The following is an 18,699-nucleotide window of genomic DNA, read 5'->3' as shown; positions in this document are numbered from 1 at the left end:
TATATCCTTAAATTGTCTTACGGAAATATCCAAGCTAATAAGCATGGATAGCTGATTGCACATTAAGACATGGAAGCCATCGTAAAATCTGATGACAGGAACACCTACTCCCCTACATACAATAGGCAAAAAACTCCATCATCAGGTCTTAGCGTATAGTATGTTGCTTTGACAAACTGGTAATATACTGGCTTGGCATACCAGTTAGGCATCAAGCTAACAGAATGTGTGGTCACCACTGTCTGGAATAGCATTTAATATAAACATATTAAAAACCATGTATCAAGGGATGAATTGAACTGAATAGGAAACAGCAGGCTGACTAGACTAGAAATAGAGAAATAACAGTTTTTAAGAAGTTACAGTGTCCAATTTCAGCAAGATCTATGAACAATATTTGCATAGTTCTTGCACCACCACCACCCCCCCTCCCCCCACCTGATAATCAACAGATTTCCTACAAAGAACTATCAGGTACTCAGGACTGCCTGTTAAGAGAGCCATCCTATGGACACTCTCTCTCTCTCTCTGTACTTCAAAACCTAACCCCAAAAGAATAGAACTGTTCAGGGATGGAGGGAGAGGTCATCTACATCTGACTGCATGATTTGTAAAACAGGATGCCTCCTACAAACATGTATTCCCCTTCTTACGGATTCTACAAAGGATATGCTAAGGAACTAAAGTGGGGCATGTTTTAAGTTAAGCCACTATTAAGCTTGTTTAGTGCTAGGGCTGGTCAAAACTGATGAATTTAGGGTATTTTGTCTCCACAAATAGCAAATCCAAACCAAGCTACTGCTGTGTGCAATGGAAGATTTGCACCCTAAGATGTACTTTGGAAATGCAAGACTTCAGATGTGATTCTTAAAAAGCTGTAAAGGGCAAGCTCCTGAACTAGTGTTGCCCATTGCTGAGTTCAAGGGAAGAAGCTTCCTCTAGATAGAAAGCAGTGGCCTTCCCCCAAGAAGCGTAAGGCTAAGATTCACTTCAAAGCCCATCCCCACTCCTAACTTCACTCAGAAACCTCCCAACCCAGGAAAACTATCACTCTATGAATGCGGTTTGCTCCCAAAAGCACACGAAACAGAACAAAACCAGCTGTCTGCTATATAGTATGATGCATAAGACAGAACGCTCATACTAGCAAACACCTGAGCCAGTAAGTCAACATGATATAGCACAATGCCAAGACTGTATTAGCAGCTCTAAATGCAGTCTAGCCATCCTATTACTGCGTTACCCAAGAGAACCTTTACTTTTCATTCACAGACTGACACCACAGGGGCTTTTTCATTACAGCTGCTCATTTGATGACTTTAAGGGCTATAAGATAGACTCTATATTTGTAGTGTTACATTCATTGTAGGCCTTGGGCATTCTCAGTGGACTGACCAGTAATTCTGTAAATGTATAATATTTTTTTATAATAGTTAAGATTGTAATTCTTAATCTGAAATTGAATTTTTTGTTAAAATTCAAATTTTTCTCAAGTCTAAGTGAGTCTTTGCTCTTAGAAATAGGTAACGGGAACAAATTTCAGCCTTGAAATATAGCTGCTAGAGCTCTACTGTTTATTAAAAAGAAATGTCATCACTTAATACTTTGTTGAAAGTTACCTCAAAAAAACGTTTTTAAAAAAGAGGACCACATAAATCAGGATACAAAATTAATAGAAATTACTTTTCTAAAATGTTAAAACTATAGATGTATATCTTTAAGATACTTTTATTTCAAGCATTATGCAGTTTTTGAAAGCACAAAGCTCCTCTGAATCTCCTATCTCAGTGGTCCCCTGATCTGACAACACCCCAACTCCACCAACACGGGAGAGGGAGACTAAGCTGCAGTGGCTGGAGCTCTGCACCGCCCCTGCCCTCCTGAAGAAACATGCTGTTACTGACTACTGCCACCCAATGCCCCTGTGAGCCCCACCAAGCACTCTTATGAACAGCCTAAGAAAGAATATTTCAATTACTTTTGCTGCAAAACACATATAAAACTTCCAGACATGAAAAAATCCTATACAACTACTAGCAGGGCTCTCTACAGGAATTCACACATATCTCTGAAGAGAAAGAGAGCTGCTCTCTCTTAAGAGGAAGCAAATTAAATAAAACCAGAGGCCTCTAAAGATCTTCTGTTTTAGATGCTTCAGTCTGTTCCCAAATAAGAAAAGTAGCATTCTCCACCAGGCTATACTTACATGCCAAAACCCTGGAACAGGATTTTTGTCATTTGTTTCCTTTTCAGTGAGGACTAAGGCTAAAAACTTAGATCTTCAATATCACGGGTACTAAGCAATTTTGGAGGAGGGAAAAAAAAAATCCCTTTTCTTTTAAATAGGCAACTTCTTTTTAAATATGGATGCATGAATCTAACTTTAGCTGTCCAGGTCTTCACATTTCTGATCTCAAATACAGAAACTAGAGCATTAATCTAGTCTCTTGACTTCAAGGTTATCATTCATTGAGGTCAATGACTCCATTTCTGAAAAGCAGAACTTCCACTTTCATTATGATAACTGTTGCCCTTCAGTAAGCAACTGCGTTCAACTTGTTCCTGACTGCTTTCTCACAACTGCTGACAAAAAACTAACAGGCAGAAAGACAGCACGAACAACTCCTGCAAAGGGAGTTATCTATGTAAAATAGTGGTTAACCCTAAAAGCATTCCTATTCATGTGAAGTGCTCATTAGCTATCTTTATTTAAAACTTCCACTACTAATGAGCAACCCTGTCTCTTACATTATTTTCTTGGTATCTTCTGTTTATGTTAACCTTCTGTTTATCTGCCCAGCCAAGACCTGAGTATCCAATAAAAACTGCCCGAAACAATACAGTCAAATATGTGAACAAGTTACTGGTGGACAGAATCAGCCTAATTGGAATGAGAGGCACCAATCAGAAACAAAACCGGAACCGGCCCACACTGGTTCCGTATGGAGCAGCAGTATTGGACACAAGTTTTTTCTAACTACAGAGTAACAGTGGGGTTTTTTTGGTTTGTTTTTTTACTACTGACATATAAAAACATTCTTCAAAATAGCTACAGGCTCAATGAAATCAGCAGCTAAAATATTACAAATACGACATGTGAGAGACATGGCCCAATTCTAAATTTTCATTCTACTCTTACATAAAACTAACACCTGAACACTTGCAAGACTATAAGCTCAACCCAATCCAAGAACTTCCCAGAAGTCTTTATTCTGTACTTGTTATATTTTAATAAGCAATGCAGCTGGGGGAAAAAAAAAACAACTACAAAAGGCAAGTATCCATGCAAGTACTTACTATTTCATTGTTCTTGCACTATTCTTATTGAGTAGTATTGGAATGGCTTCTTTTTTCCCTTTTCCAAACATGAACAATATTTTTTAAAGATAAGAGCAGTATGATCACTTCCAGTGTTTTATCAAACAAATATAAAATTTTCACATTTTATATCACTTGCTTGGTTCTCAACATCTCTGGTGCATTCAGTGTATTTTCATGATGATGAAGAGAAGAATTTGATACAACTATTATTTTGATCTGTTTTCTGCATTCAAATTTACCCATGAAAATGTGAATGTGTTAAAAAAATAAAGTTAATACATGATAAATTCTACTGTACAATTGAAGATAAAATAACCACCCTACTCTTCTTTTTAATGATTTTACATGATCAGACCTCTGGATCAGTTTGTATAGGTATAAGAATTGGACAAAAATACTGTAATATTCATATATTGTATATGTCTATTTAAGATATAACTGATAACAGTTAGCCTGTTTCCATGCTGCCCTTAGTATGCAGAAATGTCCCAAACAGTGTTGTTCAATGGCCTTCTAAATCAGGAAGAGTTATCTGTTGTGTTTTAATATGAAGTGCATCATCATCTAAAAGCAGTTCAGAACATGCAGACTCTTTTTCCTTCCCTTCTGCTTTCAAGAACCATACTTCAACAATTAACTGTTACTAGTTAATCTCTTCTGAGAGGATCAGTATATGGTGTTAAGGAATGGATCCTTCTGGAACTTGTACTTTTGGTTTAACAGATCTATACCAGTCCTTTATACTCTCAACTGAGATATGAGCCCTTTTCTTACAAAGGTTAAGACAAGAAGCTTTAAGCTCTTCAAAAAGCTTAAAGATCTGACAACTAATTATTTTTAGTTACGTATTCCTAGGCTGCAGCCAACTAGAAAAATCAAAGACAAAACCAGAAAGTTCTCTGCTATAAATCCAATCCATTTTTATAAGGTAGCCTCCACAAAGAGGAAGGGGAAAAGTAACAACCAACCACACAGTCATACTCTGCTTAACAGGTGCAGGACAAGATGTAGCAATCACTTTGAGAACATGAACTTTTAAACATGAGATGAATCCTTGTTTGTAAATACACAGCACAATCCCAAATTTGATTACACCATAAAAAGTAAACACTTGCTAGTATGATTATCAGCATAATAACTACAACCATAATGGCAGGAATAGCATTGGTACTTAAGGTTCCTTTCTTTCACAAAATGTCCTGGAGAGACTGACTTTCAAAGTACAAAGAAGTAAAAAAGAAAAATTCACATTATGAAAATATTTTTTTTATCAGAAACCACATTTTAGGCAAAACTTTGTTATCACAACATCCACTTGTAATGCGCAAGCATGTCTGAAATATAAATTTAGCTTTTCCTATGAGCTGAATCCCCAGCTTTGCTTTTTGCAGAGTGTTTCACAGAAAAGCAGTATAGATCCTACAAAATCTACAAGTTAACAAGATGGACAAAAAGCAATTATTGAAAATCTTTCAGTTGTCCAAACAGCATATTGAAATGCCTTTCTCTATATGTCTCCTACGTATCATAGGTGCTAAGAACAGGGCAAAAAGACAAGTCAGACACGCTGCAAATCTGTCTTCCTGGTCAGACAAATTAGAAAATAAGATTCAGTATCATAATTTCTTCATATTTTCACTTTTTTTTTTTTTTTTTAAAGCAGTGGACCTTAATACATTCCTGTGTTTTCAGCTTAAGTGTGATCTAAAATTTAAGTATTCCAAGATAGAAAAAGTGAGAAAATCCCCTTCCTCAAGAGAATTGTTTCCCCCAGTTATGCTGTGGTTAATTTTAGGGTTTTAGAGTAGGTCAGTTTCCAGCGAAATGAAATGATGCCCATCGTAATAAAGAATTTATTGACCCTATAGAGGCTTTCATGCTTTAGCCAAAGGTAGCTTAGATATTACCAGGCATCTCTGATCAGTCACCCTCAAAAGCCAAGCCTTGTTGAAAATGCAAAAGAACCATCCTCAATAACCACAAAACCTTTCAATTTCTGGCCTGAGCTTTCACCAGCTACTTTGAACTTGAGAAAGATATCAGCCGAGTCACCATATGACTCTTGCTGTTACTGCATTACAAAATAATTACAGTACATTTTTTCATTTTAAGGCATGCAAATCGCATTTATTCTCAGAACCTCAGCATACTAATATTGGCTCTCCTAATAAACAGAAAACTGCAAATAAATCTTACTTGTCTAACTTATATGACATGTCAGAAGCCTGAAAGTCTTTGTCAAGGTACATGGTTTTTCACACTGTATTTTATTATGGGACTTCTAAATAAAGAATTTGGGCTTTAGAAGATAGAATTACTACTTAAAATTCAGAATCTTGTATATATTTCTGCTCTTTAAGCTCGTAATTCTACAAGCTCCCCATCATCAGAAATCCTGGCCAAAATTGAAAGTGCTTAAGTTTTAAGCTTTAAATCAGATTAATGTATTACAATATGAAATTTAATTCTCTCAAAGTGTAAGATACATGAAGTACGATTTCATAATGATATCTCTCCTTTCAGTCGTGGGCCAAATACTTTTAAAGCTTTCAAACCATTTTCTCAATATTTAAGTTGGGCTGTATTTCAATCCACACCACAACAAGCAAATGACCTACAATGGTATCAACTGCAATGAATGCCTACTAAACAGAGCTGCAAAAATTCAACAGAACATTGAAAGATTCAATTTTGAAACTTTAAATGTTATACCTCTAGATTTATATATTTAAAATAACTGAAATATCCCTTCAGAATATTTTTTCTTTCCCCTCTTCTTTGCCCCACCTAATTTTAGAATTCTTCAGACCCAGTTTTACTTGAGCTATCAACATACAACTTACAGACGTTCAACTGGAATGAACGAATGTTTCGTTTTCACAGAATGAAATATCCACTTACAGCATCTTGGTCTTAATCCAACATGCTCCATGTAAATATACCCTCTAAAGCTGTTTATGCATGAACAGCTGATGCAACTGAAAACTGTCAATCAGGAGATGATCTGCATGCATACGTAAATCTATCTAGCTTTTTTTGCAGCCCCAAGGATTCATGGGTTTTAAAGCTGAACAAGCAAATGAAAGATCTGTCTTGTGTACTTCACTGCTCTAGGCCTCAAAATCTAAGTCACAGCACTGTTCATGGCTCAAATAAGGGCATTTGGGTATAAAAAACTACCAATCCTCCTGTACAACCTGAATTTTATTCTACTTCTGCTGATCATAACTTTTCATGTCAAAATATTAACCGTATTTCCAGCAGAACAGTATCATAAAAATAAGCAATTTAATCTGCAAATACACTTGGCACGTACAGTATTTCAATGAGCAAAAAATGGAAGAACTTCCTAAAACATCAATTTTAAGAACGGCTAGTGACTTTAAAAGATGTTCAAAGATCCCATCCTCAGTTCCTGAGAAATCCTACAGTAACTGGACATAAGCATCTGATAAGGCACAGTGAACTCTTATAAGCTATTAATTTGCTATGCTCTGCAGATGGATCCATAACATTTCTTGAAAAGAAAGTTAACGAATGATAGAAATAGTGTGTCACTAAATAGGTGACATACATCTGTTGGCATGTGGGGGGCCTTAAAAGAGGGCAATAACAAACAAGACAAGACTAAAAGCAGTACAGTTAGTCACCATGTTTAAAAGCAAACCCCTTTTTTGCATAAAACTTTGGAAATGGTTATTTCCGTTCAGGGAAACCCATTTTCTTCCTGGATAGCTGCAGAAGAGTTTCAAAGGGCAAAGGAAGATTTCAGAATTCTGCAGGTTTTTAAATATTCTACTAAGGTTGGAACAACATCATTTTGGGGGTACAGAGAATGGAATAGAAACAAAAAGTAGACCAAAACCATCAAATAATTTCCCTTCTAAAGCCCTTGAAAAAAAGATCACCTGTATGCATCGTCTTCTTTCAAGTCTCATATCATCCTGCGGGGATGTGGGGGACAGGGGAGTCCAGCAGCAATTAACACTGCAAATGAAGAGAAAAAGAAGTAAATGTAAATACAAACTAATGAGATACCTACAAAAAATTTAAACCTCCGTTCTACAAGATCCACATAGCACTGAGTTCAACCCTAGCTCTCAGGTATAATCACAGAGCTAAACCAAGGAAGTTCCAACAGAAAACGAAGTTTTCCAACAGTAAAAGTAGAAAGAGACATTACAAAGACTATCTTCCACTGACATCTATTGTTAGAAAAATGTATCTAAGAGTCAAAATTTCAGAGATTAACTTAAATTTCAACTAGTCATTGAACAGTTCTGAAAAAAAGCTCTTCTCAAACCTGCAAAAGTGGAATTACTGATAGTTACCCATATTTGCAAAGCCCTAAATATGTGGATTTTTACAGAAACTCAGGACAAAATTTATAAAACATGACTGAGCTTATGTGGGATTTTAGCAAATCAACAAACTATGAGCTGTAAGCGCACATAAATCCATACATGTGCAAGTCCATTTTTTCCTCCTCTCACATGAAATTGAATTAGGCTCACCTTACAACAAATTAAAACATGCTCAGAAAAATTAACCTTCTACAAGACAAAGTGATATAAAGACATGAGTTTCTAGGAAGAAATCATTAGCAGAAGTTAAAAAGAATGGTGGGAGTATAAAAAACCAAACCAAAAACACCTAAAGAAACCACCAAGCTCCAAAACATAACACCCAACAACTAACCAACCCCTGGTCAAAGTATTTTTCAAGTATTTGCTTTTCACTTGTTCTCCAACTAAATATCATTGGTAGTCTACAACCTACGAAGATACCAAAACCACTTACAAATTACTGAGAATTTTAAAGAACCTCTGCAAATTACATAACAGCTCAAATTGTAGGGTCTTGATTATCACTATTTAAACACCTCCTGATATACGTAACTCCAAGAAAGTGTGTCGAGCCTAAAATGCACTTAGATACTGCAATCTGAGCAGACAATGTTGCAATTCACTCCGTTTCTTCATCAGCAGTGACTGCTTAAACACTGTATATACCCTAAACCGAGCTAGTTTTTCTGTCACCACACTAGCTTCTTCCTGATGTGACATGCATTCACAGACACACACAAACAAAAAAGGGTGGGAGGAAGACAAGGAAGAATTACTTTTTTGATACATGTAGGGGCACATGTTTCAGCAGTTCTGTTGTTATTTTACAAGCAGGTGAATTCTTGCTGTTATGCCTCCAAAAGACAGAGGGGGCAAACAAAAACTGGCCATGTCACACCATGAATCAACAGCCTTAGTTTTTTACTGCTGAAGTTCCAGAGACCTAGAATGTCACTATCACATCCACAGCAGTCATGAACTTGTCAAGGCTGATGAGTACTGCCTAAGGCTACACAAGACCCTACAAACTAGGCACTCTGATGTCTAAATTGCTTCAATTTGGATAAAAGATTCAGTCTGGTACATGTGCTAAGCGTATACATTACAGAGACAGACTTAGTGTCTTGCACTGAGCTTAGTCCCACTAAACACAGCAGAGGCAGCCACTTGTATTCAAGAACAAGAAAAAAGGAAGAAATAGCAAACTCTTCTCTTCTTTGCACTAAATAGTCCCTGGATTTAAACAAACAAACACACAAACAACAGAAGTCCTGGAGCACCAGATATGTTCAGCCTAGTTAGGTGTTTTAAGGCTACAGAGCTATAATCTCATTTTTGAAAGTTCTCTCTGTCCAAGTTACTTTTATTATTATTTTTTATTATTATTAACTACAGTATCTGTGGACACTAAGATTAGAGAAAGCCTTTTCCACTGGTAGCTGCAGGGACTGAAGGCATGACTCTTTTGTCTTTACTACTCTAGCTCAAATACAGCAAGGATCACCTCTCATTTGCATTAGTACAAGGCCAGTTTCAATAAGCCAGCTTAGTTCAAACTATCAACAAACATGAGCAAAGCTAGCTGATTTTCAGCCAAAACAGATCGTAGAGCATTCATACATTGTCTTCTGCCAGTTCTACAATGGGAATGGTAAGCTCCAAAAGCAGCACATTAGCACATCTCCGGCGCTTTACAACAGCCTAATGTTGTATCAAACTGACTGCAACGCTAGCAACATAAAGCACTGTCGTGGGCAACAGACTGCCAACTCTATTCCAAACCATAAGAGGAGGAAATCAGTTGATAAGAACATACTATCCAATAAACACAAAGACTACCAAGCTATAGCTACAGAACTTGAAATCACACAGCTGATTTTGTCAAAGCAGTAAAGCAACTTCATACACACAGGAAGCTATGCTTTTTGCTGATTGGAAATTAATCTAGGTTATTTTTAAGATCACTTATAATACTAACTCTGAAAAAGTATTTATCTTTCAAAGAATTCACAGAAGTATAAGAAATGAGAAACCACAGATCTGAATTATTTTAGAATTTAGAAGATGATGTTAGAGCTACTGACAGTAAGAGTTGCTGATGTAACTATGAAGTCATCAACAGGTTATTAACAGGGAACCAATACATCCACCCACTTCACACCTAACTAGCAAAACATATCCATCACAAAACAATGGGTTTCTTCAGTCTCCTCACAACTCTCCAACAATTATCACATTCTGAAGAACTGGACAACTAAAGTGGAATTAAAACCCAGAGTGGAAAGGCAGGTTTGTAGCACTGTATTCTGAGAAGTGATCCACAACATAAAAAGTAATCTTAAAACAGTAGCAGAGAACAAAGACAATGAGTTACTGTGATGGTAACAGCATCATAGACACACAACATAAAAGGGTAACATTTTAAACTTTTTTTTTTTTTTTTTTTTAACAGATACAACCAAATCACATATAATAGCTGCAGGGGTAACACATTAAACTCAGTAACTGAGTGTCTTCTGCTGTGCTTCTGCATTGCCAAGTTCTTAAAACCAAAAGGCCTTTTTACACAGCCCATACAAGGGCGTCCTGGTTCAGATAATAAATTGATGACAAGAGCAGGCAAGCACAAATCCCACTCATTCCACAGTCTGTAAAATCATTACTAGAAGAATCCCCTTAATAATAACATTTACTGGGCTTCAAGAACCCAGTTTGATCTACTTACTGCTATAGAACTGAAGTGAATTGGAAATAAAAGAGTGGAGGGAGGAAGAGATCCCAAGAAAGGTGTTGAAAAGCAAATTACTGAAAGTGGCATAACAACCAAAAGAATAAAAACTCAAGTCTTTCATTTAAACAAAGAGAGCAGTTCTTAGAAATCAAGTGTGTATTAAGCTACTATGCTAAAACTTTACTTCATGCTTTTATTTCCTATTTTAATTACTGTTGCTTTCTACTCTTCATCTCTCCAACCCACACACAGTGCTCCTCTGATCTCAACATACAGATAATGGGATTACCTACCCAAACCACTCCATATTCATTAATAATTTCAAGTGTAGAGTTCAGCTTTACTACAAAATCTTTTGCTAGATAAGCCAAAGATGCTGAGTACATTTTATGCCATGTTATACCCCACCATATTATAAAGATGGTGACTGTGAAAAATAAAGCTTTGGCTTTTCCTTACACCATAAGCCTGGTTTGCCTGTTAGCCTCTTTGAGGACTAAGGTTCTATTCCACTGTATTCCTTAACAGCTCCACTCCTTCCTTCAAAACACTCAATACCCAACTTATGTCAACAGGTTCACTGTAAATCAAAGTTGGTTTCAGAGCAATCATACTTCTAAAAAACCTAAAAGTTAAAGTGCAAAAACCATTACGTCTCTCTGAAGATGCTTCATCATCCTCCCCCATTTCTCTTTTTTGTGTTTGGCTGGGTATCAATCAGATCGTGAGATTTTGCAAATGGGGACAATTTTATTACATATGAGCACAGTAGAAAGCCAGTTCAGCTCAATCTAGATGCAGCAGAGTAGTAAGACTTTTTTTTTTAAAACTATATTATTTTATAAACATAAGAATGTAAGTCATGTTACATATTTAGTTTAATAGTTACTAATTCAAAGCATCTAGAGTTAAAAGATTCTATCCAATTGTATTCAGTGCAAGTTTGCAAAGTGTTAAAGGCAACTATCAAACATCTTTAAAGAAAGGCCACATTTACACTCCAATTTTGCTTTAATTTTAAGCATATATGAAGAATTCTTTCCATAACAAATTTAAATAAGAGTTTTCAGAAAATCAACAATAGCACACCCAATATCTTGAATTAAAAGTCTGCCAGGGAGAGTTTTACTTTTTATACTTCACTAATTTAAACACTTTGTATATAGATTTAATTTCCTTATTCATTACCACTGTATTGTAAGATTCGATATGGCACCTTTTGCAAATTAATCACAACAAAGTTCTGGAAGTTTTTCCTCTGTGAAAAGGTTATTTTGCAATTTCTGAAATCATACTCATGAACTACTAGAGAAATCTCTGCATACCTCATGACTACACACACTGTTGTCAGAGATGAACATAATTCAGGTCACTGACCTTCGGTAAATACAGGCAGGCCTGTTGCTAGCAACATAAAATATAAATACTTACTTAGAAGCAAAAAATATTTATTTATTTACTAGAAAAATTATCCTGAGATATACACCATAAAAATGGGATTGTTAACATACCATTATTAACATATAACGGATCTAGGCATATATAAATCTATACAATAGCAATTTCTTAAACTGTTGTTATTCTGCATCTCAACAGCCTGTTCTTGAAACTACACAGACAACCAATGATGTTGCTTGATGTAAGACATACAGGGCAAAAGATTTACCAAATATACCAGATTTGGTGCATTATTCAAAATACTGCATAATAAGATGTGAAGTACAACCAATACTGCTGGAATGTAAAATAAATCTCATAGGGTGCTAGTGATTGTCAACTTCCAGAACTAGTTCCCAGAGAGACATGATTGAGGAATTCCAAAATCATTATTTTTACATCACACAGCACATACTATGTGTGTTGTTACTAGGTAAAATCCCATGTGTTTAGATGTACAAATTAACATGTATCTGAAAACCAAACACACACACAGGTGTATTTACTGCTTCTGTTCTATTTAGGACCAACAGATGTGATGTTATATATAAGAAGTAATTCATGAGAACGAAAAGAAAAAAAACAGACTAATTTGTATATCCAGTGTACAAAGCAGAACTCAGTACATCATCTCCCATCATTTCACCTACAAAATCACACACATAAAATTAAAAGCAGTATGGTTTCAGCATGAAAACCCAACATACCCCTCCACTTTTATGGTCACCTGTGTGTTTCTATACCTGACAGCCAATATACTGAGTACTAAGCAAAATACAAGTAATTCATGATCAGCATCACATTTAGCATGTTTGTTCCCAAAGTCACAGATCCCTGTCTCCAGGTTTAAGTGCTTTGGATTACGGAAAACCTATTAGCTAAATGTTTTCACTGAAATAGTAACTACATTACGACTATTTTTAGGTTTTAAAAGTCATAATTCACTAAGAAAAATATACTTCAGTTTAGTTTGCATATTCAACAGAACTATGAGCACAGTCACCTTCATGTCAGTTTATCCCGTGCTTAAGAAAGGGAATGTTAAAATTTTGGGAGGAGTACATTTTTGTACATGACTGGTTTCCAAGTTAGGGTGAAAACACAACAATCAAAATTGACTTCACCAATACACAATTCATCCTAAGAGCTTGTATTATACTTTGTGTTCCCAATGAGTTTTAAATGCACACTGCTAAACTAGAAAACTATGCTAGTTTCTAGATCAGTATTTGTGAAATGCTTATGAAACAACCATATCTAAAATGAAACATAGTCTACCATCATTTTTCTTGTACACTGTAAAATTATTCTCAGTGTTCCAAGAAGCATTAGTTCCTCTAGAAAGAATATACTGTGAATGACTAGTTTCCCTCTTATGCTAAATTTACAACACGTGATGCAAGAACCCATCCTTTAAGTGTGAAAGCATGTACAAGCAGCTTTACTGAAATCACAAAGTTTCTCACCCAAATTCAAACCTGGCAAAGGCAAAACTACAGTTGCAGTAGAGCAAGAATTTCTTTTCAGCAGGAGTACCACTTAAGCAGTCTGTATCCTTTCCACCACTAGCTGCTTGGCTGAGACAGTGCTACTATTACAAGAACACTCAGCAAACTGCACTGTGGAACTGACCCAGGTGGAAAAACAGGGAGCAGGAGAAAAAAAGACCACTACTTTTTATGCCGTATCAGTCCTCTAATCTGGTCCACTACAGATGTACAGTAGTGTGGCAGTAGGAACAAACAGCTGGGCCAAAAAGGGACTTCTTAGGCCAGTACTGGTGTCAAAATATTAAGTATGCAAGCGACCTGATTTTATCATAGAAGGACCTACACTGGTGCTACACCAGTACTAATTCAGTAAGACTTCAGAGTGCAATCTGAATCTCTGAAATACCTGATTTATAACATACAATTTTTTAAACCTATCCCTTTTATGAAAAGAAATGCATAACTTCTAAAAAATGTACTGTTTTCCTTCTACACAAAGGGACTGAACAGTGTAAATGTTATACTTGACCTATAGAGCCAGACAACTTGGGATTTGTTTTATAAATATTTATTTGTTCATGTGAACCCCAGAATAAAGCCTATGGTTTTAGAAAGAATTAAACTGACACAATTTAGGAGGAGGAAATTTAAAAAAAAAAAAAAAAAAACACAGAGAGAAAAAAGCCCCACACACTAATAAAAAAGTTAAAATACTTGAGATTTTTTAGATAATTTGCATATGCTTCCTTTGTTACTCATTGACTAAAAATATTAATTTTAGAAGCACAAACTTAAAATATTTTTCAGTATACTGACTATATAAGGAACCACAAATTAGAGGGAGGAGTGGCAATTTTTTCCACCTGCTTAATAGTGTCAAGCAAAACAGATGTGGCTACATTTTAACTGTTTCGGAACAGCAAAGTAAGTCAGGCCACTGTATTTAGCCTTCATCAACCAAAAGAAGCAAAGAGATGCTACCGCAGGAGTTGCCCATCCCCTGAAACATTAGCTAAACCATTCACAACTGCTGGATGGCACTGAACTCTTATAACCAAGTACTTCCTTCTGTACTGTTTAATGGCCTCACTGAGTACAACTGCGATTACTAGAGTCCCATTTAAAGTCAAATTCACGTAAGCCTGAAGACAACAGAATTCCACCAAACCGAAGGATATTTATGAAAACCATATATTTTTGAATTATTTCTGTCTTACAAAAGCAGATGCATGTAATAATCTAATTCTTTTTCATGTTAACACGTGCATCCAACCTATGATTTCCTTAAAAGGTGACATCTGATAAGCAAGGATTTAATTCTTTTTTTTAGAAATAGAGACATTTTCATTCGTATGTTAAACATGAACTAAACAGTAGCATGTGAGTAAAATCTATTTCAAAATAGATCCATGAGGGCTGTAAACAGGTTTATCCAGAGTACTGTGTTCTCACAGTTGTAAAATGCTTTTCAGAGATGAGATTTTTCTGGAAATGTCCTCAGAAAGATTGATCAATTCATTTACAAAAACTGTTTCTGTTCCTTGTGGTTAGGAAAAGAACTTTAAAAATGCAAAGCAAAACATATGCCACATTGCATTCATCAGTTTAGAACTTTAGACCTAAAAGTCTCAAGAGAGTATAACCTTCCCACTTCTCCCTGTTTGTTTTTTTTTTCAACCATAAAGCTAGCAAGCAAACAAAGAATTAAAGGAATGCCTAAAATTTCCACAGAATGTGGCCAAACATCACTCAATTTACAGATCTTTACTACAGTCTTAATATTACTACATCTTACTATTCTTCCAATTTTGTGGTCACTACCTACTACTTCCATTCTTTGTTGTACCCTCTATTTACAAAACAGACCCTCTGCTTCTCAGAGACCTGGCAAGAGAGGGTACTCAGAAGCAGCTACTTCAACTTTTTAATCCTAAACTAGAGTTGGGACAGCACTTGTAGAGCTCTCCAGCCAAGCAATGTGCACTGAAATGCCTCTCAAAAACTGCAGGAGCCCAGTCACACATTATATGTATGCATAGATACACACACACATGCACACTACATACATACAGGACGTAAGGGTGGTTGTTCTCCCCTATGAATACAGACTATTTTAACTGCAATGTCTTTATACTGATGAAAAAATAAAATCTTATTTTTCAACAGGCGAAAACAACAGTTCCTGTCCAAAAGTTTGCTAAAACAGCTATTAAAAAAGAGGAATTCAAATAAATGGAAGAAAATAAAATGGGCATCTGAATGGCACAGTGTTTTCACAGCTGCCAGGGTTTTATACAAAATATTATGACACATTCAAGAGAATTCAACTTTCTAAGTGACCCATCCTTATCAAATTCAGATGTTACTGGGTTTTGACATCATTACTGTTTCCTTGTTTTAACTGTTTGCTTTTTCTTTTCCCCTTTTAATTCTGCCCTGAACCATGACAAATTCCATATCATGCTGCAATGTACATGTAACAGGAACCAGAAATTAATAAATTAATAGATTATCATTATGTTTCAGTAAACACTACTGTAACAGAATTCATCAAAACCAGACAGCATGTAATATCTTACTCAGACAACAACAAACTCCATTACAAAAATACTTCATATACTTCTACAGATTCCTGGGAAATTATCTGTGGAGCTGCTATCATATGTCTAAATGAAATAAGACTACTCCATTTCAACTTTGGCAGCAGATAGTTCTGACCTTACTTTCAAAAACGATCTAAAGTTACATATTTCAAGTACATTTATAACAACCTAGATGTTCACTGCCCTGATACAGTAGCACCTTCAATCTTGAAGGCTTCCAAAATATTTTAATACATGGAGATATGCACACCTATAGTCTTCCAAATTAAAAACCAGAACAAACCAAGCAACCACACACAACTGTAAACTGCTGGCTAGCTCCATAAATAGATGGTGCTTACTTATAAGACTTTGGGCAAGTGGCTTATTTCAAGTCACACATTGCTTTGTGTGCCTTTTTAAATACTTTTTAACTTTTTCAAGCACACCATGGACTAACTGCTGTTTAACTGATTCCCATATGACAGCTCCTGTTGACAACTGCAAGGCAATCATCTACCCTTGCCTTTCAATATTCTGGAGATTTAGACTGGACAAGCATATGCATAGGTACTCTCTGGTCATATGTTAACCATATGCCTGGGTCTTAAACCAATCTTCAGCCCATAAATCCCCATACCTTCTGCTAAAGCAGGTATACTTCTGATATGAAAAGTGATAATGGAGAAGTACTGCTAATATCCTTTCTACTTTAACATGATAAAACAGATATAGCTGCCCAAACTTCAGTTTAGGCTGAAAAACTGAAAGCTTGTCTACTTCTGCCTTGTATCCAAAGAAACTAATTGTAAATATCTAGTTCTCAAACATCAGAGTTTTCCTTAATGCATCTATCAGACTTCACCCACTTAGATTTTCTGGGGACAGTTGTTCAGAGATGTTTCTGAGCCACTGCATCTGAAAGGAGCAGAAAAAGGAAGACATCTCTTCAGTTACAAATACACACTTTTATCATCCTAGAAATCCTGCAGAACTCAATGTAAACCTTCTTTAAAAAAAAAAAATATATATCTAGCCCTTAAAAATCAGTCAATGAGCTAGCCAAATCATAAAGTCCTTCCAACAAGACTTCAGCCACAACAACATTCTGACAGTAAACTCACCTGTGACTAAGAAAAAATACTAAAATTACTATATATAGAGCACAATCTTATAAGAAGCCTGCCATGGAGGACAGCCTCTGCTCTAAGCTTTCTCCTTTTTTTCTTCTCTCAGGGAAATACACAAGATACAGTCTGTCTTATCATCAGGTGATGATTTTTATGCAGGCAAGTTATATTTTAGGCAAGTTCTCAGGCTTCACATTTACATTAAAATAGTCAAACTCAGTACTTCAGAAATAGGGTACACACTGCCTCTCCACAAAGGCAAGGGGAAGAGACTGTTTTAGCAGGTTGACAGCAGCAACCAAAGCAGTTTTGGCCATGCAAGTGTAGTAAATGAGGACATAACCACAACTTGAGCTTGCTTACAGAACTCAGATTTGCCTTTTAACTAGATCTACCAAGTTAAAAGATGCTTGAAGGACATTTTAATATTACTTCTAGGATTTTAGGATACTGACAAAGTAACTTAGGCCCTAAGCTAACAGATGGGAAAGAGAAGTTAAAAGTTGTTTAAAGAAGGAGAGGAGGAATCCCTTATTTCCAAAACTATGTATACCACAACTGTTCTTCCAGCTCTTTTTAACTTGGAAACCCAAAACCAAGCTCCAGCTTTCGCCAGACATGTCAGTACAGAAACACCATGTTTAAAAATCTTGTTCAACATGCTTTCAAAGAGCAGTTCATATGAAGCTCAGTAGCTTTGAAAATTGACAAGTGGTCAAGTTCAGGCTCCATGACAACCAGACGCATTCAAAATTGATGATGAATAAACTGACATTTCATTAAAATAAGAATTCTCAGGCTGCAGTTCCCCAAAAGCCAAAGCTGATTTAGATTCAGCTGCTGTGTTCCCACCCACACCCCTCCTTGCCCTCAACCACTAGTGCAGGCCCATCTCTTGCACCACGTCTGGCACCTGACCCAGTCTCGCTGAGTCAGTTCTGCAATTTAGCATGATGTAAAATATTCACCTTTTTTGATCAGTTTTCTGCTGACTCTGCACAGCTCCAGAGCCCAAGTCTGACTTTCAGCTTAAAAATCTACACAGTAAATAAGAACCTAATTGTTCTTCTTAGCACACGCATACAGCTAACACATTTATATTCTGCGTAACACTACTGGGTCACAAAGAACTTCATTTGTATTTTTGTGCAGTCTTTGATGTTCTGGACCTTTGAAACTGACAGTTCCTAGGTCAGGGACAAGAGTCCAAAAACTTACTGATACTTGAAGTGAGGCAGCCATGCTCTAGGACTGTGCTGGGGTAATAAACAGGGCATTGTACTCATGGAGGGAGAACCCCACAGCATTAGGCGTTGTGTTACACAATAAAATGGTCATCCTCACCTAAAAAGCTCACTATCTAAATAGATCACATTTGTCCACAGAAAGACAAAAGTAGAGAGCTCACAATTTTTATCTGTAACAAGGTTTACTGTATAGGCTAAGAATACAGTACAAGAGATGTAAAGAGCAACCCAGCTAAAAGTATTTCCCACAGTTCTTGCCAAACTGCCACAGAGCACCTTGAAGACCACAGTTAACATCTGGTTTCATATCGATAGTAGTAGACCCCACCTCTACTTCAGGAACACAAGTGAAATGTTTACAGGCTTTTCTATATATAGCTTGTGTCTGTCATAATAGTCTACATAAATAAATTTA

General features: G+C 36.2%; 1 protein-coding gene across 5 annotated transcripts in view; it reads right to left on the bottom strand.

The window, feature by feature from the left end:
- Positions 1–18,699, bottom strand: part of DYRK1A (dual specificity tyrosine phosphorylation regulated kinase 1A) — a 93,179-nt gene that overhangs the window by 55,391 nt on the left and 19,089 nt on the right. For 4 of the 5 annotated variants that reach the window (XM_074858335.1, XM_074858337.1, XM_074858338.1 and 1 more), the window contains exon 2: positions 7,230–7,308. The exons of the other annotated variant lie outside the window; for it this stretch is intronic. In XM_074858335.1, coding sequence (XP_074714436.1) covers positions 7,230–7,239 — 10 coding nt within the window. In that variant the 5' untranslated portion in view covers positions 7,240–7,308. The remainder of the gene's footprint in view (positions 1–7,229; positions 7,309–18,699) is intronic. 5 annotated transcript variants of the gene reach the window in all.

The sequence above is a fragment of the Strix uralensis genome, chromosome 2 (assembly GCF_047716275.1).
Source record: "Strix uralensis isolate ZFMK-TIS-50842 chromosome 2, bStrUra1, whole genome shotgun sequence".
Lineage (NCBI taxonomy): Eukaryota > Metazoa > Chordata > Aves > Strigiformes > Strigidae > Strix > Strix uralensis.
Note: the sequence above shows the minus strand (reverse complement) of the source record. Positions and strands in the feature narration are given on the sequence as shown.